Genomic DNA, 22,945 nt, shown 5'->3' on the forward strand with positions numbered 1-22,945 from the left:
CCGCCTCTGCGCGCCGCGCCGGGGCTCGGTGAGTGGGGCCGGCCTGCAGCGTACAAAGCCCGGCGCGCGGGCCCGGGAGACTCCGAGCGGCTCCGGGGTGGGGGCTGCGGGCCCCCGGGCCGGAGGCGTCGCCTGGGAAGAATCCAAGTGACCCTCAGTGGCGCAGTCTTCCTGTTCCACGGTCCCGGCTGTATGTTGGGCAAGGCACTGGTTGCTTTTCAGGACTTGTCTCCATTAAGACCCCGGGGCCTTGAGAGGAGGTGTCCCGCGTTTGGAGGATGGAGCGGAGCATCACATCCCTCCGCAACTGACCTTGGGAAAGCTCCTTTGCTCAAGCCTGGGCTGCTGATTCTGTAATGGGGGTGGGGGGCAGCGAGGGGTCGTGTGTGAATGCCTATCCCAGGGACTATTGTGAAAGATAATGCGTGTGTGTGATAATAGCTAAAGTGTGAGCACTTTCTGTGTAGCAGGCCCAGGGTCTTAAACCCTTGGAATGAATTGTTAAATTATCACACTTGTGCTATGAGGTAGCTACTGTAAATTGCATGAAAGAAATCTTCAGGAGTAAGAAAGTGAAGAATGACGTCTTAGTCCCATGGATGTTACTTAGTTCTGGGTAATGTTAAAGAGTAAAATGTTCTTGCATTACTCGGGGAAGTGGTTATAGTGTGTAGAAATATATTTGTCACACATTTAAAACAGTAGGCAGAATAATAGGGCCCCGTGGTGTGCATTTCAGTGCCAGAAAGGACACTGCTACCCAGGAAAATGTTCAGTGTTGATTCAAAAACAGTTCCTGAGTTAAACAGAGGACTGCTACAGGAGTTGGGATCCAGAAAGAGACAAAGAGTTGAGAGGAAGGATTCTGGAGCCTTGGGGGAAGATGAAGAGGAAAGGAGTAGCATCCACCCTTGTCTCTCAGCGACATTCTGGACCAGGATTCCATTTTTCCCCAGAGAGACCAGGGCGGGGTGGGAGGGGTGCAATGGTGATCTTAGGTTGTCCCTTCTTTGCAAGCTAGGACAAAAGTATTCACATGTGATGCCTGTCCTCGTAACTAGGCCTCCTAAAGTGTCACTGTCATGAGCCTGCAGTTCTTATATTGTTTCCAGCAGATGGGAGTGGTTAACAGCCAAGCCTAAAGGTTGGCAAGACACTTAAAATACTAAGGCCTCAGTGATGTAATGAAGGAGAATGTTTGGAATCACTTTCACTTGTTAGAGAAGCAGTGGGGTGGTACAGAGTGTTGGGGATTTCAGTTTGGAATGAGGAGTTCTGGGAGGCTTTGGTCTCTGAGAAAGGAAGAGCAACACAGACAAGGCCTAGCAGTGGTAGTAAACCGGTGGCACATGTGTTACTGTGTTTTTCTTTTATGACAAACACAATAATGTATGAATTGCTTTTTCTAAACTAAAACCTCAGTGTTCAGGTGTAATTGCAGCATTGGCACTTTGCAGTAAATAAATGGGTTGTGGTTTAAAGATTGGCACTTAGTATCTGAATGGTTTGCCATCGCTGGCCTACCTGGGGGTTGCACTGGGGGAAGAGCAGCTAGAAGAGGAGCTGGCCACTTCAGCACACCTGCACAGTACCCGGCTGACTTGTTTTCCACTTCCAAAAGGCACCTGTGCTCTCCCAGTTTCTTTCCTAAGTGTTGTGGAAGGTCAGGGGCAAGATTCACACACACCTTTATAACAAGTGAGCTTCTTAGGGAAGGGTGTTTTATTTTGTTTTACTTTGAACCACACCTTAAAGAAGAAGGTATCTGGGTATGTAGTGGTGGTGAAGGTATCAAATACCATGCTTTGTGGAAAGAACAGTTGCTTTGAGAGAGAGTTTGGAGTTTGACTCTGTTTTTTCTGCAGTTTATTAGCTTTGTATTTCTTTGCTTTAGTTCTCTCTCTCTCTCTCTCTCTCTCTCTCTCTCTCTCTCTCTCTCTCTGTAAAATAATGGGGTTTTCCCCCCAAATACCTAGCAGGAGCTCTACAAGTGCTCTCACTGTTTTCCCTGCCCATGAGGACCTTCATTCAACAAATGTCTGCTGAGCGCAGTCGAGTGCTGAGTCATACGCTTTATGCTGAGGAGACAGAGATGAGTCAGAAATTGTGTATTCCCTTAGGAACTTCCCAGTCCACTGGGGGAGACAGTCATAAAGAACAAGTATAAGTTATGTATGCATTTGGGATGCTGCTATACAGGTGTATATGATTGTCAGTGGGCTCACTGAAGGGTGGTCAACTCATTCACTAGAGACACGGGGCCAGTATTCTTCTGACAACTATGAGAACTACATTTGAGGTGATGAATGCTGCATTATATTTTAGCTTTCATGTAGTTATTTATTTTTGAGACAGTTTCTTTCTATGTAGTTCTGGCTGGCCTCAGTCTTGATCCTCCTGACTAAATCTTAAGAGTACTGGGATTACATGCCCAACTTTAGCTTTTCTTTCTTTTACTTTATCTTGTTTTTGCCTTGCTATTCTCTCTTTAAGAAAGTCTGCAGATGCAGTGGCCAGGGTTTGATTCCTGGCCTGCCATGCTGGCCCTGCCCCTGGGGCCTGCTGAGATGGCAATTGAGACTGGGCATGGTGTCATGTGACTGTAATCCCAGTTCTTTGGGAGACTGAATATAGGCAGATCACTATGAGTCAGATCTATGTAGTGAGACCCTGTAGACTCTGTAGACTCTTACTAAAAAATAAAAAAATCTGTTTACAGTGTGTGCATAATTTGTAACTTCAAATTTATTTTAGAAAGAGGCTATTATAAATAAAATTAAACAAAAAAACCAGCCTGAGCGTTAGTTGAGGAAAGCTTCCAAAAAATTACATGGAAGGTCAGTAGTGGTGGTGCATGCCTGTAATGACGGCACTTTGGGAGCTTAGGCATGAGGATCACTGAAAGTTTGAGGACAGCCTCGGGTACAAAATGAGTTCAAGGCCAACCTGCACTGCATAGAGAAAACTTGTCTCAAAAAAAAAAAAAAGAAAGAAACAAAAAAAGTAGAAGGAGAAAGGAAGGAGGAAGAGGAGGAGGAGGAGGAGGAGGAGGGGGGAAATAAACTATACTTGGAAACTGGCCTTCATAGGATGAAAAATGGGCCCTGGATGGATCTTGGAGTAAAGATTCCAGCCAGAGGGTAGACACTCTGTATACACAAAGGCATGAGAATGCAGCAGATTCAAGGATGAGAAGGTGAGTTTGGTCTGGTTAGGTTGAAAATTACACAAGAGAGTGGCATCTTGGGTGGAGAGGTGCTGTAATCAGGCCAGACCCACAAATACCTTGCAATACATTAGGAGTTTGGACTTGTTATCACTTAGGTAGCGAGGCAGATGTCAGAGCGGCACAAGGAGCACTGCCACGTGATAACTGTGTTTAGGAGGATCCCTCCCCTGGTGCTGCGGAAGATGGACTGGGCATTTGGGAGATTGTTTTTAGAGATTAGGGTCTGGCCTCCGAAATGAGCAATGAGACTAGAAAGGGAGGCATGGATACTGAGGTAAAAACTTATGACATGTCTTGTCATAAGTTGGAGAACATGCTAATTCTGTTCTTCAGGAGACTTGGAAGTGAGGGAATAGTTTGCTTTTGGGTATGAAGATTGGAAGTTTCTGAGATGCCCAGGATGGACAGCTAGATAGAGGTGGATGGTAGATAATTGGTTATGTGTTTGATACTAAGGAGAGAAGATGGCTCCAGGGAGAGAGGTTCTTCCTGACATCCCCTCTTTTTTAAAAAAAAAACACTTACTGAGTATCTGTTGTATGCAAAAGATACACAAAATATATGGTAGTTCTGAGCCTCCAAGAGGTAGATCCTTGACAATGTGGATGGACGCAGTGAGGAATACTTCTGAGTGCTTCTGTGCTGGGTAAATACTCAGGACCTCTGAGTGGAGCAGATCTGAGCTCTGTAGCTGAAGTAGTGGGAATGGGGGAGGACGTGCTCAGAGAGAGGCAGCTGCAGTGGGAACACCTACGAAGGGCACTGTCTGCATTTCAGAAGTGCTTTCTTTAGAGGATGCTTTACCACTAATGATTTCAAAGGCATTTCAGGAAGGCTGCAGGGAACCCCTGAGTGGTTTAAGATGGAGCTGGGGGAAGGGAGGCAGGAAGGAGCCAGGACTTTAAGAATCCTCTCTGGCGTATAGAGGGCACAGGAAACATGGGAGGAAAGGAGAGTGGAAGACAGGGGCCCTTGCCTTAACATAAGGCTGATTCTGCTCACAGTCAGTCAGACACAGATGGTAGAAATAAACACTCCACAGTTACACAGCCTGCAGAGCGGGTGAGGAAGTAGAAGGGGAGGGAATGCATTAGAGGAGGCAAGGTCAGTATTAGGTTGAAGGCTGGAAAGCTTTTGAGAAGGAAGGTGGAGGGGCAAAGAAAACAGAAGGTGGCCATCAGGGCTGACGGGTCTCAGCATGTGAGGACAAAATGACACAGCGCCTTCTTGGCCAGTGCAAGGTTCTAAGTTCAATTCCAGGTACCAAACAAACACACAAACAAACCCCTCAAAAACCAAAAATGAGATCCCGAAGTCATCACAATTATAGTGAGGCTCTTGAAAAGTTGGCATTTTATTTCTTTTTGGATCCTAATAGTATTTACAAGAAACTTAGAGAATACTTTTATGACAAATCTCTCATACATAGAGAAATTGTAGATTGTGGGCAACATTAAAAAAAAAATAAAACAGCAAATGTCAAGCAGGTGGATTTTTTTTTTTTTTTTGTGGAACCAGGGATTGAACTCAGGCCCTTGCACTTGCCAGGGAAGCGCTTATTCCACTGAGCCATCTTCCCAGCCCCTAAGCAGGTGGGCTTCTACATATTCCATAAGTATTTATCAAGTGTCTACTATAGTATAGCAGTTCCTCTTCAAGGACTGTGGAGAACATTCAGCCCGCCTACCTCAGCCATTTCATCTGGAGTTACTTAACCTACAGAGCCGGACCCATGTATGGGCTTTAAAGCAAAAATGATTGTATAAAGTGCTGAGATAATTTCATTCTATTGCAGTATTCTCTTTCTTTGACCAGTGGTTCCACTAGCCTCATAAATAATCGGAAAATATCATCTATGCACCTTTGGCAATGAGCTGTGAAAAACACTAGGTTGTAGAAGAACAGTAATGCTAATAGGGATTGCAACACCCACATCAGCAATAATGTAGAGACCTTGGAACTGGGCCAGGGAAGGAGGACGATGTTGCTAAGTGTCACAGAACGAGTGACAAGCTTCAGGCTTTCCGGGCTGGGGAGATGGCTCAGTAGAATAAGCGCTTCCCTGGCAAGTGCAAGGGTCTGAGTTCAATCCCTGGTCCACCAAAAAAAAAAAAAAAAAAAAAGCTTCAGGCTTTCAGTAGGTTTGTCAGCTTTCTCTGACTATAACAAACAGCCAATAAAATCACCTTATAAAGGGAAATGGTTTATTTTGGTCCTGAGTTTTGGAGTTTTCAGTCCAGGACTCTGACCATATTGCTTTGGGGAGATAGTGAGACTGCACATCATGATAGGATCATGTGGCAGAGCAAAACCACTCACCTCATGGCCAGGAAGTGGAAGAAGAGAGGAAAATGATGGGGAAGGTGTCCCACTGTCCCCTTTCAAGGACATGTCTCCAAGTACCTAAAGACCTTTCACAAGGCCCCGCTTCTTAAAGCATTCTGCCACCTCCCAGTAGTGCTAAGCTGGGGACCATATCTCTAACAAATGGTCTTTGGGAGATACTCTAGATCCAAAGCTAGATAAATGGGGTGTGCTATGGTTTGTGTCTAGTTGTCCCCGCTAAGCCTTATGGAGTCACTGGGATGGCTTCCAGAGTTTGTGATTAATTCATGATTCAATGCAGGGGTTATAGGTATGAGTGCTACGCCCGTCCTAGGGAAGATAGCCTAAATACAATGTGGGAAAGGGACAGAGGCTTGCTAGCAGCCCCAGCTGCAGCTTCTCCCTTCACTTCGCTGTTTTCTGCCGCCATGAACTGCTGCCCTCTGTCATGTTTCACTCTGACTTGGAGCCAGCCAAGTATGGACTGAAACCTCCACAAACTGTGAGCTAAATGAGCCTTTCCTTCCATGATTTTAGGTGTTGTGTATTTTGTCCCAGGAGTGACAGAAGAGTAACTGAGACAGGGTTGTCAGGAAGGCTGGAGGGTACCTAGCAAAAGGGCATCTTGATGATGAGATTCCAACAGGAGATGTGGAGAAAAGGGCTGAAGAGCAAGTCGCAAAGCTTTAATTTGAGGCTCTCTTTGTGATAAGGGCCTTCAGAATTCCTTATTTTACTCTGAGCCCCCATTTCCCCATCTGTAAAATGAGAAGATTAAAAACTTGGATCTTTTTAAAACAGGGTTTATATTTGAATGACTTCAAAAAAAGGTCACATATGACACATTGAGTCAGGAGATAGCACAAGGATAGAAAATAGGAAACATTCATCATCTTTTTAGAACAGACCGATCACCTGTAACTTGTTGGCAGTCTTTGTCATCTCCCTGAGGACTGCCATTCATTCTGAGGCCTGCACACAGTGCGTATACTGTTAATCCCTACATATCTCAGTGCCTCTGCTTTGTTCATCTCTCAGCCTAGTGCGGACGTACATGAACTGGTCATTTCTTCCTAGCTCTTGGTATGTACTTCCTCCTCTATGTTCATGTTCCAGCCCCTTTTCATTACTGTATCTTCCACAACATTTAGAGCAGTGCTTACCCTTTGACAAGAGTTCATTCTACGTTTTCTGATTGTGGGTGTATGAGTTAAAAAGCCAGCCAGTATAAATCGGAGCATACATTGTATGCAAACCACTACTTACTTTGGGAAGCAGTTTGATATGGGTAGGAGGCGGGGAAAGAACTACAATTCATTGGAACTCTAACCTGTGCTGTTTTTCATTCATACTTCAAGATGTATTGCGAGGTTGAGAAGACTGCTTGGGGGGTATTAATTCTATTTCACAGATGAAGCATGCAGGCTGACTGGTGCAAAATTACCCACCTAAGCAAGTGTCACACTCAGAATTTGAGCCCAGGTTTTCTATGTCCAGTGGCTGGGTTCATTTCACTTCACTTTAGGAGCTCCAGTTCATTAATGTCCTGCCATCCTGCCTGGGGTCACAGTGCCACGATTTCTTCAATTATGATGGCCATTCTGAGTATGGACTTCAAAGCACTTCTTTTTTCCCCAAAAGGCAATAGAACAAAACCTTTGCCAATATTTTTTAGTCTACTGAAACTTTAGGCTTAGTGTCACCCTTGGTGGACTTAAAAAAATCATCAGATAGTATATTAGGTCTTCTCGGGCTGCCATATCAAAATGCCACAGATTGGGATATTTTATTTCTCATAGTTTCCATGACTGAGAAGTCTAAGATCAAGATGCTGCTAAAGTAGGCTTCATTCTGAGCTTTCTTCTTGTGGCCCGAGGGTGGCTGCCATCTCACTGTGTATTCACAGGGCCTCTTTTGTGCTGAAGAGAAGGAAAACACACGCTCTCTGTTGTGTTTTCTTATAAGGGCACAAATCTCATTGGACAAAGGTCTCATACTTATGACCTCATTTAACCTTAATTGTTTCTTTAAATGCCCAGTCCCCCAATATAGCCACACTGGGGATTAGGGCTTCAACACTGGAATTTTGGGATCTTACAAAAAATTTATAAACAGGTACATTTTTAAAGTGGATATTAAGTGTAGCTACTATGATCTTCTGGCAGTTCAGTTGTTAGTATGATGGGAATTGTCCTACCCATTTCCTCTGTTATTGTTACTAGGATTGTGCTCTTTTATTTAGACCTGTCTATGGGTCTTTGTCAAACCTAAGGCAGAACTTTCATTGCATTTGGATCTTGCTATTTTATTGACCATTTTTGCTTTTATTGTGCAGCTTTTGGTGTATTGTTTGCCATGTATGATCTTAGGCACATGGCGGGCAGTTTTATTCCTATATAAACATGTTTGGGTTCATTAAATGTTTACCAAGAGCTCACAGTGTGAGGGTCACTGGGCTGCTTTTTGGACCATGCACTGTGTTTAGCAGAACAGAAGGTGTGAAAAGTAGTCATCACTGAGCAGCTCTGGGAGCAAGGAAAGCCAGTCCATTTCTGATAAAGGCTGATGCAGCAGCATGGAAGACTGTTGTGCTGTGATTGGAAAACAATTATGGACATCGATGAATAGTTTTGGGGTGGAATGTGCTTTCTAGGTTTAAAGTTCCCCTTAATGAGCTCTGCTGGAGGAGGTATCTTACTTTGGGAAGTGTTTGTGTACCAAGGACTATGAGGTACTGGAGCAGAATGCCACCAGTCCCCTGAAGTATGTAGCATTTTCATGCTTTTATGGTCTCTGGAGTTACTTTCTGGACTTACATACATTTCTGTCAGATAACAGCAGAAATTATTTTAGAACTGTGAGTGGAGAAAAAATATGCCTTATGGGTCTTAAGATTTAAAAGAGGTAGGAGAATCCAGCTGGGGAGATGGCTCAGTGGCATAAGTGCTTGCCTGGCAAGTGTGAGGTCCTGAGTTCAATCCCTGGTACCAATAATAATAACAACAACGACAATAATAATAAAAGACAGTCAATGCAGCTTTTGGGCTGGCCAAATAGCTCAGCAGATTAAAGCACCTGCAAGAAGGCACAGGTTCAGTGGGTGTGGGCCCCATCCCCGGGGCATGCTGAGATGGCGATTCAAACTGGGCATGGTGGTACATGCCTTTAATCCCAGCTCTTGGGTGGCAGTAAGTAGGCGGATTACTACAAGTCCGATCTAGTAGTGAGACCCTGAACACCCTGTAGACCCTTCCCTAAAAAAATACAAAATAAATAAATAAAAGAGGCAGGAGGTGATAAAGACTAGAATAGTTGGGAGGGAGAGCAGGTACAGCTTGCTTAAGTTTCCATCTCTTGGACGTCTGCCTGCTGACAACCAGATTGCTAATTAATTGACATAATTGGATCGGGGGAGTAGAGGCTGTCACTAGGTCTGAAATAAGAGAACTGAGTGGAACAGAGGAGCATGGACCTTTTCAGTCCTGAGTTTGAATCCTGGTCCTGCCCCTTAACATTTGTGTTACTGTAGCAAGTCACTGAGCCTCAGGTTTTTTTTTTTTTTTTCCATTTATTTATTTGCAGCTGTGGGGATTGAACCCAGGTCCTCATACATGGTAGGCAAATGCTTTACCACTGGGGTTCTCCAACCCCTGAGCCTCAGTTTCCTTATCTGGGAAATGGGAATGATAACTGGTTAGTACAGATAAACAGCCTTCTTCATAAGGCCGTTGGGAATCCACAGGGATTCTTATACCAGAATCCCTTTATAGGGAGCACAACTGTAGAGCACAACCACATGGCCCAGGGAGACCTGCTGTTCTACGAAATTAAGCAAAGTAAATTGGTAACTGAGGATTCACTTAGCTAGTGATTAAGCAACAGTTTAGTTAATAGGCTATTAATGGTCCCCAGGTGTTGGTAATTCTGAGTATTTGCTTTTGAGAGCAGTTGTGTAATTCCTGCTGGTACTTGATTTTTTTTAACAGAAAATATTGAAGTATAGCAAATGATGTTATCAAGAGCTATTTTTGAGAGGATTAAAGGCATTTGGTATAGTGTCTAACACACAATAAGAGCTCTATTCTCTTACTAGAACTCTAGTAGCCACATTAGGGCTAGGCTTTGTGAAATTTAGACTCTGAGCAAGTCTAGCACCACCTCGTGGCTGCTATTGGTACTGCAGAAGTTGCAAGGAAGCATTAAATTCTTGGCAATTCCATATAATTAGAGTTCCATAAAGTGTCATAGAGACGTGGTTCAGAGTGTAGCTTATTTACATGAGAGCCCTTGCGTCGTGGAAATGAGAAGACATGGACACAAAGCAGGAGGCAAAGGGAAGTGAAGCACTCCTCCAACCCATGGCTTTTATTTTCTCCTCCATCTTTATGAGACCTCTCAAAGTTGCGTTAGCCAGGGGTTCCGTACATGCGTCGGTTATATAACTTGCTTGCATCTTATCCTCAGATAACCTGAGGTTCTGAAGGAATAATACTCAAAACATAATGGAAGCGTGTCTGCCTGCGATTCAGGAAGTACACAGGTCAAGGAAAGGTCAGTACTTAGCTCACTGAGTGGTCGGGAGCAAGCTGTCCTTTTTCCTTTAACCCGTGCCTGTCCTCCATAGAGCTAGAATCTGCGTATCATTAAACAGTGAGGTGACGTTTTTACCTCCACAATTGCCATAGGAAAACAAACAAACAAAAAAACAACCAGGAAAAGTAAATGAAGCAGGGAAACAAATGTTTTATGTGCTGCTACTAGGGCAGTACATCAACACGATGTTTGTACAGGGACAAATTCATGATGTTACAAAAGTCTTTAATGGTTTCATCTTTCGTGGGAACTGTTCTGTTTGTAGTAGTCTGTCTTGAAGAAATAATTGAGATAGGGAAAAGTTTTAAATTTCTTTTTAAAATTTTTTTGAGGTGGACCCTTGCTGTGTAGTACAACTGGCGTTGAGTTTACTTTGTGGTTCGGGCTGACCCCAGTGATAAAGCATTTGCCTTGTGGTGATGCTCCTGCCTCAGCCTCCTCAGTGCTGGGATTGCAGATGTGCACCACCATACCCGGTGAAAAAGACTTATTTAGAAAGTATTTATATTCACATATTTGTGAAAGTATCTATACACAAATATATATATATATATATTATATATATACATATATGTTAGAATTACATACAACAAAATAAGGAATAATCCTGTGTGTGTGTGTGTGTGTTGCTGGGAATCAAACCCAGGGCCTTCAGCATGCAAGGCAAAGAACTTTACCCTGAGCCATGTACCTAGCCTAATAATTCCGTTTTTATTTATGGATCAGAGTTTTCTTTTGGTACTGGGAATCAAACTCAGGACCTCATGCTTGCCAGGCAGGCGCTGTGTCACTGAGCAATATCCCTGGCCCTGGATGAGAGTTCTTAATGCTTAGAACTGTGACTCCTGAAAGGAGTTGGAGCAGGAGTCAAGTAGGCATATTGGCATCTCCTGGGTAAGAGGAGTTGAGGTGGAGGAATCAGGTCAGAATCTGCTTTAGGAGCTGTGTGGTTTAAGAACACTCCATGTACTCGCTGATTTGATAATAAAAAATACAGAAAATAAGTTGGACAAGGATGTATTGGCCAATAAGAGATTTACAGAAGAGCCAGAGTATGCAGGGGCTCAGGTTGCGTGTGACTGCAGGAACACATGAGCAACATGATCATAGCAAGGCCTGGAAACTGAGGGGTACCAGGACATATCCCGAGGTGAATGTCCCTTCATGTAGCTTTGCTTAAAATCTGCAGCCAAGCTTCTTTTGACATGTGTAAAATCTCTCGAGCTTTGATTACTTATGTGCCCAGGATGATTGTGGAGAGGGTCACCAAGTGAGTGGAAAGTGTGATCAGGACAGTACTTCGTCCTAACCAGAACTTTTAGGATGAGGTGGTATATCCTGGGAGACCCGGATCAGATTCTGTTACTGTTCTATAAAACATGCATCTCTCTCTCTCTCTCTCTCTCTCTCTCTCTCTCTCTCTCTCTCTCTCTCTCTCTCTGGGAGTAGAAAGTGGAAATTGAGCCCAGGGCCTTCCTGGGCTACATCCTCAGCCCTTTTTATTTTGAGACAGGTTCTCACTAATTCAGTAAGTTGCCCAGGCTGAACTCAAACTTGTTGTCCTGCCTCACATGTTTCTCTGATCTGGCCTCCTTCCCTCTAACCTGTTTTAAGACAACGATAGAAACCTCTATCCAGGCACTGTGTGAGAATAGGTGTCTTGTAACAGTGTAATTTTAAATTAGTGTACCAGTGCATTTAAAATACATGGGCTTGGGCTGGGGAGATAGCTCAGCGATCTAAGCACCTGCCTTGGAAGCTCAAGGACCTAGGTTCAATCCCCAGTACTGCGTGTGCCAACCCCTGAGCCCTGGGCATGCTGTGCTGGCCACCGAAACTGGGCATGGGGGTGCATGCCTGTAATCCTAGCTCTGGGGAGGCTGAGACAGGAGGATCATGAGTCTGAGCTGCATAACGAGACCCTGTACCAAATCAATCAGTAAATAAATAAATGATTAAAAAAAAATTAAAAGCCATGGGGCTTTTCTCTAGTTTTTTTTTATTATGAAAAATTTCAAATATACACAAAGATTAAGAAAATAGCTGAAGAAAAGAAACTTCATGTATCTGTCACCCTTGACATTCAGTTGTTACACTTTTTTGGTTGGACTCTTTTCAAGTTGGTTCCTTATTCTTTTGATATGGATTGACCACTTTTCATTGGGGCACACTATCATCATCTTGACGTTTGCCTGCTACTCTGAAAAGTCAGGGTTGGAGAAGAAATGGGAGCAAGTGGCTTCTTTCCAGCAAGTTGAACATACAGTAGCTACTGTATTGCTGTAATTATTGTTGCTAAGCTACATGTTTGCCTTCACATGTTTGGCAGATTAGAAGATGTGGGAAACACATTAGGTTTCTTATACTTTGGCTGAATCAGAGTAAGTCTTACTAAGCACCTGGTGTGAGAGGGATGCTAATTTGGCACGTAGAGGGTGTCAAGGTGACTTAGGGAAGTCACTGATTGATAATTTATCCCCTTCCAAGGGGAGAGCCCTATAATTGCTACAAACACCATGTTACTGAGACCAAAAAAGTTCTGGATTCTACACGACACTATCTTTATGGTCTTGGGCAATCTACTTCATCTATCCTGACCTTTAGTTCCCTTCCTCTGGAAGAGGGGAAGTGGACTTGTTCTCCAGTGTTCATGCTCTTTTACTTTAGGAAATACAAAAAAAATTTTTTAATGTACTTGTAATAGGGTCTTACTGTGCAGCTTGAACTCATAGTGATCCTCCTGCTTTCAGCCTCCCCAGCGCTGGATTACAGGCATGCACCACTGGCCCAGTCTCGGTGGATGGCTTAGCATGCCCAGGGGGCAGGGCTGGCAGGGATCAAACCCTAGTCCCTGTGATTTTTTAAGCAGGCACTTAGTCCGCTGAGCTATCTTGCCTGCCTACAGAAATTGTTTGTACAGGATTGTTTGCTTTTAAAATAGTCTCTCAGACCCCAAGGACCACAGACTCCATTCCTGATTTTAAGATGAACCTGTGCTTGCTCTAGAATCTGACCTAAGACCACAGATACAGTGATGGCAAGATCAGATTCGGAGTAGTTTCTTCATGATTCTGAGGTCTTGGTAGTGTTTGCATCATCCATTCTATTTGATTACACGACTTTGCTTTCTTGATCTGTGACAAAAACTTGAGCAAGCTACATACTTCCAAAACTGATTTGGTAGAATAGTCAGTTCCCTAACATTAAACAGAAATAAAGAAATTCAAGTCCCACATAGATGTTCAACTTTCCATTTTTTGATCTTGATACCGGATTTTGACAGTATAACAAGTCAAAGGACCTGCTAGAAAAACTACTTGGGAAATCTAAAACTAGTCCTAGTAAGTTCGTGAATATTTTCCTGTGAATGTTGTAATACAGCATTAATGGGATAGAAAGTACTGATCCTCTTTCAAACAAAGGAATCATAGCAAGGATTAAGTTTAAGTGATTTGCTGACATTTTTATTGCTGGAGTTGTTAATTCTTTCTTCAAACTTTCTTTTACAGGATAGCTAATTGCCTGAAGAAACATAGTGGAAAATGCAAAACAACGAAATTATAAAACCTGCCAAATACTTCTCAGAATTGGAAAAGAGCATCTTGCTTGCTTTAGTAGAAAAGTATAAATATGTGCTGGAGTGTAAGAAAGTGATGCGCGAACTATTGCCCTCAAACAGCGTACCTGGCAAGCGCTTGCCCATGAGTATAACTCCCAGCCAAGTGTATCTCTGCGGGATTTCAAACAGCTGAAGAAGTGCTGGGAGAACATCAAGGCTCGGACCAAAAAAATTATGGCCCATGAAAGGAGAGAGAAAGTGAAGCGAAGTGTCAGCCCACTGCTGAGCACCCATGTGCTGGGGAAGGAGAAGATCGCTGGCATGCTGCCTGAGCAACTCTACTTCCTGCAGAGCCCGCCCGAGGAAGAGCCAGAGCCCCACCCTGATGCTGCTGCCCAAGGTACCACTCCTGGGGCCACTTTGCATGTGCTGGTTGGGGACCTGTTTGACATTTTAATTTTAGAATCCTTCATTTTGAGGGAAGTCATAGAAAGAAACTTCCATGTCAAACGACCTTCCTAATTCAAAACCTCAGGATTAACTAGGATATTGAAGTCATGTAGTAAGCAAAAGTACTATATCCTCTGGCTACCTTTCGTGCTTTGTTATTACTTAAGCATAAGTTAAAAGGGATAACCACACAGCAGTTATTAATAAGGCACTTCAGTTGGTTATCTCAACCTATCTCTGAATTAAGATTAAAAAGGAACATTTGATGGGACTTACATTCTTTCATTCAATTTTTTGAGAATCTATTATGTGTAAAGCACTGCAGTCAGTCACTCAAAGGACTATTTAAAAGAGTAAACTCTCAGACTTAAAAAAAGAAAACCACAGAGATTAATACAGAAAACACCCACTTGGCATTGACCCAGATTAACAGGAATTTTTGAATTCATAATATTGTGATCTGAAGTTTTGGATTTGCCACTCCAGGGACGTTAAGAAATTCTGAGAAAAAATTAATTTCAGTATAGTTTGAAAATAGCAAGATATGTTACATGTAATTTTTAGAGAAGGCAAAGACTGTCATAATCAAAGATACTATAGTTTATACCTTCAAAAAGTTAGTATTAGGGGACTAGTGAAATGTCTCCAGACAAGGAGAGGGCGAAATTGCGTACAGATTAATTTACAGTAATTCTTGCCTCTTTTAAGATAGGAAGTGTCCAGTTCAGTTCATGTAACAGTTTTTGATTTTTCTTTGATACTGAAGAACTCAGGACCTTGTGCTTACCAGGCAGGCTCTTATGCTGCTGAGCTATCTCCCCAGCCATATAATAGTTTATGGCAGTTTGCAGAAGGTACATCTTGAAGCACAAGCAGAGCGAGGTTCCTGAGGAGGCCTGAGGATTCGTGCTCCAAGGACCCAGCAAGCATTCACCCGAGAAAATCACCCTTGGCTTGTAGCTTGGGAAGTTCACCTGTTAGTGTTCCCAGAGTAGATTAAGCTCTAAGAGAACGAATCCTGCTAATCAACAGTCATGAGAAACTTCATAAGCCAGGGATGTTGTCTGTGCAGAGTGGAAAAGATGATTACCAAGTGAACCAAATACATGCTCTTGGTGATTGTCACCTTTTTTCTCTCCTGTAGGTAAATCATGCTGGGAAGCTAATTTATGATCAAAAATTTGCATGCAGATCTTTTGACCAAAGTTAAGTCCAAGGAGCTGTTGGGTAATCATAGTGGTTAATGTCATAAGCATTTGTCAAAATTTTCTAACAGAGGAGCCTTGTGCCTGGTTTCTGATTTTTCAGGCTCCCGAGCCATGTAGATCCTTAGCAGACAGCGGTTATGTGGGCACCGCCTGCTCTATCTGTCTTTACTGCTTTCTGTGGGCCAGGGGTCCCACGTCTACGTGACAGTATCCTTGCTTTGGAGAGTTTATAGCTTCAGCCAGCTATTGGCCATGCTAGGCTCACAGCAGCTTAGTCTCTGTGAGGCAAGGTAGTGTGTGTGCTGGGAGAGGGAGAAAAGTGAATTATTAAGGCTGCTTATGCTCCTTGCTGCTGAGGATGATGCTGGTGTGAACTATATTTACTTCGTTTTGTAGATCTGTGTTCCAGATTACTGTGTTTTTATTTCTTAGGGGACAGTCTTATTTCTACATTTTCAAAATCTAGGGTATAATCTAGAAAGTTTACCCCACAATTGTTTTCCTTTTTGGGGGGAAGAAATTATGTAATTTATTTACACATAAACACAATTTATAAATTTTGAGAAAGAAAGGAATCCATCTGGTTATTCAGTGCCTTTTCTGCAGCAACGTTTTCTAGAGATTTACTTGTGAAAGGGATTAATTTAAATTGGATGTTTGTGCACGTATAATATGGGAAGTGTCCCTTTTACTGATCCTTTCTAAGGTACAGCTTAATGCTGCCTGCTTCCCTTTCCACATTGGGCCAGGGAGCAGAGGAGCTCAGTCCATTGGGAAGTGCACCCAGGGTGGCCTGTCAATACTAGTAGTAAAATGTTGAAACTCTTCCTACACATTAAAATAACGTTGAGGTTATTTCACTTGTTTTGTATTTCTATTTACTTTCAAGAATAAAACAAAGTGGAATTGTCAGTCTTCTGGGACCTGGTGGGGAAATGATTGCAAAAGCTACTATTGGGTTATAACCCTCATTATTTCATGTGTTTTGCAATACATGTTTCTGCTTAATCTTTGTGTCGCTGACACTGGATTGTCCCGTACAGTAAGCCAAAAGTCACATAAGCCAAATAAGCACTTGAAATGCGGGTAGGACAAACTGAGGTGTGCTATAATTGTGCATACCATATTTTGAAGATCTAACATCATGAAAAGAATGAAAATACCTCAATAATCTTATGTTGTTTATATGTTTAAGTGATATTTTAGACATATTGGCTTAACATATTGTGGAAATTAGTGTCATCCATTTCTTTTTTTAATGTGGCTATAAGCATATTTAAAATTATATATGTAGTGTATATTCTATTTCTGTTGGACAGTGATGCTTTAATAACTTACGGGGTGCACCCTGTCTCAACACCAACCCCAAACAAATAAAAATGTAAAAGGGATGGAGGAAGAGTGGAGAGAGGAAGGGAACATTTATAAAAAAAAATAAAACACCTTACTGGGTACCTGTTAACAGGCTTAGGTGTTCAGAAGTGTGTTGACATTTATTATACAGAAGTTAAAAAGGATGGAGCCCAGTAGTATTCCGTAAGAGGCCTCCCTCCAGCTATGTTTTGGTGTGAGTCACTGTGGACTATGACATCCGGATCACTGTCCATTGGGTAGTCTTAGCTTTGCAAATATCTTTCTTAAAATACATAGTACGTCTATATTTGAATTCAGTAGTCTTAAAGTTTAAGAAAAATACTTAGGCATGTATTTGCCAGTGAACATATGTATTATATATTATTGATGTGTACAAATGATAACCTGCAGATTTTGTGATCTTGGATAAATTGGCTTTGACAGTTATCATCTGTTATCTTGGAGGAACAGGGGTAGAAAACAAACTAAAGGAGTGACCAGAATTTTCTAGGAATGACAGGGTAACAGAACATGAAATACATCTAAGAAACCTAAGCTTTTAAAGAAATATTCAAATGTCTTAGAATTTGTATTGAATTTCATGTACTTTTATTTTTGTGCTACGAAGTTATCGTTGGGTAATGTGAACGCTTCTTAATAAATTTCACTATTATCACCACTTAATCCAATCCTATTATTTTGGGCAGGAAGCGGGCAGAGTTGTGTTGCAGCGTGACACACCTGTGTCACTGCTCTGCGGAAAGCCCCTCTTGTGGTCTGCATGTTTATTCCCTTTTCTCCCTATTCCCCACTTTCATGTTCTGCAGTCGGACTAGCCTGGTATGCTCAAGTTTCTCCTCACATGTTTTATGTACCTGTGTTTTTACTTACACAGATTAAAATTATACTATAGATATCACTTCTTAAGCTTTTTTCATTTAGAATGATGTTTTTAAGATTTATTGTCACTAGGCATGGTGGTGGCAAATGCCTATAATGCCAGCATTCTGGGAGGCTGAGGGAGAAGGACTGCTAGGTCAAGCCCAGCATGGGCAACTTAATGATTTAGCAAGATCCCCAAATTAAAAAAAAAAAAAAAGGCTACAAAGTAGCTCAGTGTGGAAACCTGGTGCAATGCCCAGTGCCACTACTACTAGGGAAAAAATCCCATTGCGGTGCATCAATCTAATATTTTTCTTTTAGTTAAAATAATAGTTCTTATGGTTTGCATCCACAATATCTTATTTATCCACTTCCCCAGTACGCTCATTTCCTTTGTTCTATTGAGAAGGACTGCAGGTTGGTCTGTACAGATTTCCTTCTTTCCTTTCACTGCCATAGGAGGCTATTCCTGCTGAAGCTAAGCTCACTGAAATTGTCCCCAGTGAAACATCTCCATGGCCGTGTTCTCAGTCCTAGGAAAATCTTCCTGTCTTTTTGCATTAAATTGAGTTGTTTTACACTTTGGGTGGCTTTGTTTTACCTGGGAGAGAGATTACATGGTGTGTGTTTGCAGCAGGCTGCTGTTCCCAGGCTAGTCTTTTTCACATTAAGGGAATGTTCTTCCTCTCTGAACACTGGCTTCTATTCATTGGAACTAATATTTGCTTGACACTCAATTAACTGCTCTATCAGACTTCCTAGTTTTAAGCCTTACCCTTTGCCTGTCGTAGGAGGCCTGGCTATTTTTCTTAAAATGTATGTGTTCTTAAAAGAATAGTTTTAAAGCAGTCATTTTTTTTTTTGCTCTCAGACATGAAGACACTGTTCACAGGTCTAGAGTGAAATTTGGAGAACAAAAATTAAACTATACAGTGATGTTCTTAGTAACATGATTTTGTAGTGGCTGCAACTAGGAGGCTATATATTATGCTATGTGGGTGATCAGGTGAGCCAGTAGAGTAGTGGGAGGCGAAATTGAAGTAGTCAGGCTTGGATTTTTGAGTCATGTAGACCTGGGTTAGACTTCTGGTTATTTGAGTATGGTGTCACATGCCTGTAATCCCAGCACTCCAGAGGCAGCATAAGAGGGTCACAAGTACTAGGTCAGCCTGGGATACAAAGCAGGGTCAAGGCCAACCTGGACTATGGAGTGAGACTCTTAACTTAAAAAAAAATCCGGATTACCTCAAGTAGACAAATGACCTTGGACAGTGCATTTGGTTTTCTATAAGAATTACCTGTCTCAGAGGGTTATATGGATTAGACAGGAAAATGTTTTAAAGCTCTATCCTAGTGTCTGATTTGCAACTCACAAAATGGTGGCTGCTGTCATCATTATCACCATCATCATCACCATGTTTCTAAAGTCTCAGAATTGCTGAGATAAAAGCGAGCCTTTAGAAATTGGGAGAGAGAGCAGCCCTGTGAGGAGATGTACTTTAAAGACTCACAGGAGTATCCAGAAATATCCCCTGGAATGAAATCAAAGAACAATGAGAGTAGAGGCCTCAAAAAATGTCAGTGTGTCCAGTCTTCAAAGAAAACATTTTCGGATCTAAAACTAGAAATGAAACACATGAGGCAATGCTCTGTGCAGGTGACACTCACACGTCAGGAGGCGCTGTCCTCAGTGCTGACACGTCCCCCGCCCCTCAGACCCCTGCTCAGAACACTGTTCCTTCCCCATAGCTGGCAGGTGGGAGAGGGTACAACCCCTGCAGCCAGTCATATCCTCACATTTCTTACATGCTCAGCACTGTGCCAAGCTTTGTGCTGGTCCCTAAAAAGGGACAAGAGTCTGCCTCTGTCTTCAGAGAACTCAGAAATAATGGAGGAGAGGTAGTTAAAACACAAGTTTTAACAAGTGCTTTGCCAAAATAATGACAAACAAATGAATAAGCTATAGACAAGACCCAAAGAGAACAGGAATATGAAGAAAAGGCACTGAAGTAAAGTAGAACCTACTGGAATTAAGAAAGAGTCCTAGGGAGACATTTTCATTATTTCTGGATAGCATAGAAGTATTCTTCCTTAAAACCTTTTCATCTAAAAGTGAGATTTTTTACTTTTTTAAAGATTTTAATTAGGGACTAGTTATAGTTGTTACCTTACCCCTTGGAGTGAAATAATCTAAATTATAGTCATTTCCCTTTATTAACAGAGCATTACAAATTAGGTTTCCCCCCAGTAGCCATTAACACTCCCAGCATCCCTTCTTCCAGAATAATAGAGTGGACATAATAATGTAATCAACTCTGTTAATAAATTGATATTACTTTTCTCTGAGGAGAATATTATCATTATTGGAAATGTAAAGCTTCTCAAGGAAGCCTTGGAGTCACAGCTAGAAGACTCCATGGTTAGTGGAGTTAGTGGTTTTCTCTAATTGACACTAATGTCACTGCCTTAAAGAAATACCAGTGCAAACACCACCACATGTGGCATCCTTTTGCACCATATGCTCATTTCCCCTTGCAGTCAAAGGTTCAGCCAAAAAGTACTATTAGGCATTCACCATGCACCAGGGAAAGTAATTAGTACCCAAAGGTAAAACCATGAATAAGGCCTAATGCGAAAATACTAGTGGGTGTGAGCGCTGTAATAGAGGGACACAGGTGAAGAAAGAGTTACGAGGTTTCACAGAGCAAGCAGCATTGTTCCTCAATGAATAAGAAGTAGGGAGGAAAGGTTGAAAAAGGGAAACTGGAATGGGGGTGAGGGTAAATGCTTAAATCAACTTTAAGCCAGTGAAAGAATTATGAACGAAGCACAACTTTTTAAAGAGCATGGGTTAAAAAAAAAGCATGGGTAGGTTTTGGTAGCAGTACAGGATATTTTGAAAAGTAAAGCAAAAAAGATGAAAGAAGGGTGGAAACTATATTATAAGGTTATTTAGGATGGGTGAAGGGGCCAGGGAGATAGCTCAGTGGAATAAGCACTTGTCTGGCAAGCGCAAGGACCGGAGTTCGATCCCCGGTTCCGCCAAAAAAGGGATGGATGAAAACCAGAGCCAGAGATGGACACATCAAGAATATGAAGGGGCCAGGGAGATAGCTCAGTGGATCAGGTGCTTGCCTGGCAAGGGCAAGGTCCAGAGTTTGATCCCTGGTATGACCAAAAAACAAACAAAAAAGTGGGTGGAACAAGAGGCTCCATACTTTAAGACTTGATAGGGTCAATCAAAGAGGGAGGCTATAGATACACACAGGAGAGAGTGATAGGTTCTGAAGCTAATGGAAGAAAGAAATTTCAAGAAGGGTTTTCAACTTCAGATAGAGATTAAATAAAGAGGACACCGACAGGTGTCTTTGGGATCTGAATATTGGGCCTGTGTGGCAGTGTTAGCCATAATAGCCAGGGGCAGGAAATAAAAGGGAAATGGTGTATGGGGACACTAACCCAGGGAATGTAGACTTGTCTTTCAAGGAGGAACATTTATATGTACAGTGGCTATGAGAGCTGACACCTGGGACAGGAACCTGCCACAGCTGTGTGGAAACTGGACAGAAGTGTTCCTGGCTGCATGAGAAACTGGCAAGGGTGATAAGACTCACAGAGAACTTTATTTGAAGAGCTCCATGGTTAGCCCCGTACTGTGTGGTCTCCTGTGCATCAGATCAGAGTTCGGCACATTTCAGTTTAAAATTCATATCAATGTCATAAGGTCTCCTGTTCTTGATAAGCATATTCTCTGGTCCCGGTTCCCACTGTTGACAGTTTTAGAAATAACAGAACGCTTCATCATTATTTCTTAAGGGAAAATTGCTTCTGATTTATGAGTTTTTTTATAAAAAGTTAGGTGGCCAGGGTGCCAGTAGACATGACTGCCAAAGCAGACACTATTTTATTTTAGATCCATCCCGTAATTGGAGACCCTGTCATTTGAAATGGGACTGACTTTTTTCTCTGCTTATAAAATCTTTGAACATATGTTTTCTGCTACTGTTTTTCAGAATCATTTGCTGTTTCAAATAGAGAACTGTGCGATGATGAGAAAGAGTTCATACATTTTCCAGTATGTGAGGGGACCTCTCAACCTGAACCCTCGTGTTCAGCTGTCAGAATAACAGCCAATAAAAACTACAGGAGCAAAACCTCTCAGGAAGGTGCTTTAAAAAAGATGCATGAGGAAGAACACCATCAACAAATGTCCATCTTACAACTGCAGCTGATACAAATGAATGAGGTGCATGTGGCCAAAATCCAGCAGATACAGCGAGAGTGTGAGATGGCAGAGGAGGAACACAGGATAAAAATGGAAGTGCTCAATAAAAAGAAGATGTATTGGGAAAGAAAACTACAAACTTTTACCAAGGAATGGCCTGTTTCTTCATTTAACCGGCCCTTTCCCAATTCACCCTAAGACTTTGGGGGTGGTACCCTTGTAATTAAATCTCTTGTGGCAAAGTCTGGAACGTGAACTTGGGGTCAGTAACCTGTAACAGAGCTCCAACTAGGAAACTTAGAGTGGTAGTAGTCATTTATTTAAGAATACATTCAGGTAAACAGCTGCACCCTATGTACCCCTTAAGTGGCAAAGAAGCTGTTACAGTTTTCTGAAAATTATCACTATGAGTGCTATAATTCTGAATGTAATGTCTCTTAATTAGAATTCATATAAGAACCTTGTGTGAGTGTTGTATTTTTTTTAAAACTCAAATGCAAGTGTGACTATAACAAAGTATGATTGATTTTTTTTTCCCCTTAAGCAGATAGCTGAACTTTTCTACTTGAATGCCCTGACTTTGAAAGTGGTTGTCCTGGGTGCCACACCCTTCTCCAGAGGTGATTCTGTTGCTAGAGATTGCTACAGGTCTGTAGGGAATTTCAGTTTCTGAAAAGCTCAACACTTGGAAGGATATTTTCTCATATAGCTCTTAAACTGCTCTGTAAGGCTTTTCTTCAAAGAGGAGTTCCAAATAGTATCTCCAGCAATGGTAGCTTTGTTAGAACTAAGGATGTAACAACTTTGCAGGAGAAATGTTAATTTAGGTTTCTATATTCTGTTATATTTGTTTTATTAAAAAAAGACTTGTAATTTTACAGTCACGCCGTGTATGTTTTTAAAAAGGCGCTGCCTTCTCTTCTGAGCTCCAGTGTTTGCTCCCCCTGCTTTGACCTTCCTCCACCTATGTACTACTGAGTTAGTGGTTGCCCTGGCCTTTAATCTCCAGCTTTCTAAGGAAAGGCCTTCCCTCACCATGCTGATGGTGTTAGTTGATAGAAATGGTATGTAGCTGGCATTACATGGTTAGCAGGGCCTTTTTAAGAAACCATTACCACATA

The 22,945-nt window shown here is 42.1% G+C and overlaps 1 protein-coding gene across 1 annotated transcript; it reads left to right on the plus strand.

Annotated features, from left to right (window-relative positions):
* Positions 1 to 7: 7 nt before the first annotated feature.
* Msantd3 (Myb/SANT DNA binding domain containing 3) lies at positions 8 to 22,283 on the plus strand. Its single transcript, XM_004649079.2, is given in 4 exon segments — positions 8 to 28; positions 13,657 to 13,795; positions 13,798 to 14,106; positions 21,613 to 22,283. Coding segments are annotated over 3 exon segments (825 nt in total). The 5' UTR covers positions 8 to 28; positions 13,657 to 13,689; the 3' UTR covers positions 22,023 to 22,283.
* Positions 22,284 to 22,945: the final 662 nt, after the last annotated feature.

The sequence above is a fragment of the Octodon degus genome, unplaced genomic scaffold (assembly GCF_000260255.1).
Source record: "Octodon degus isolate 3935 unplaced genomic scaffold, OctDeg1.0 scaffold00221, whole genome shotgun sequence".
Lineage (NCBI taxonomy): Eukaryota > Metazoa > Chordata > Mammalia > Rodentia > Octodontidae > Octodon > Octodon degus.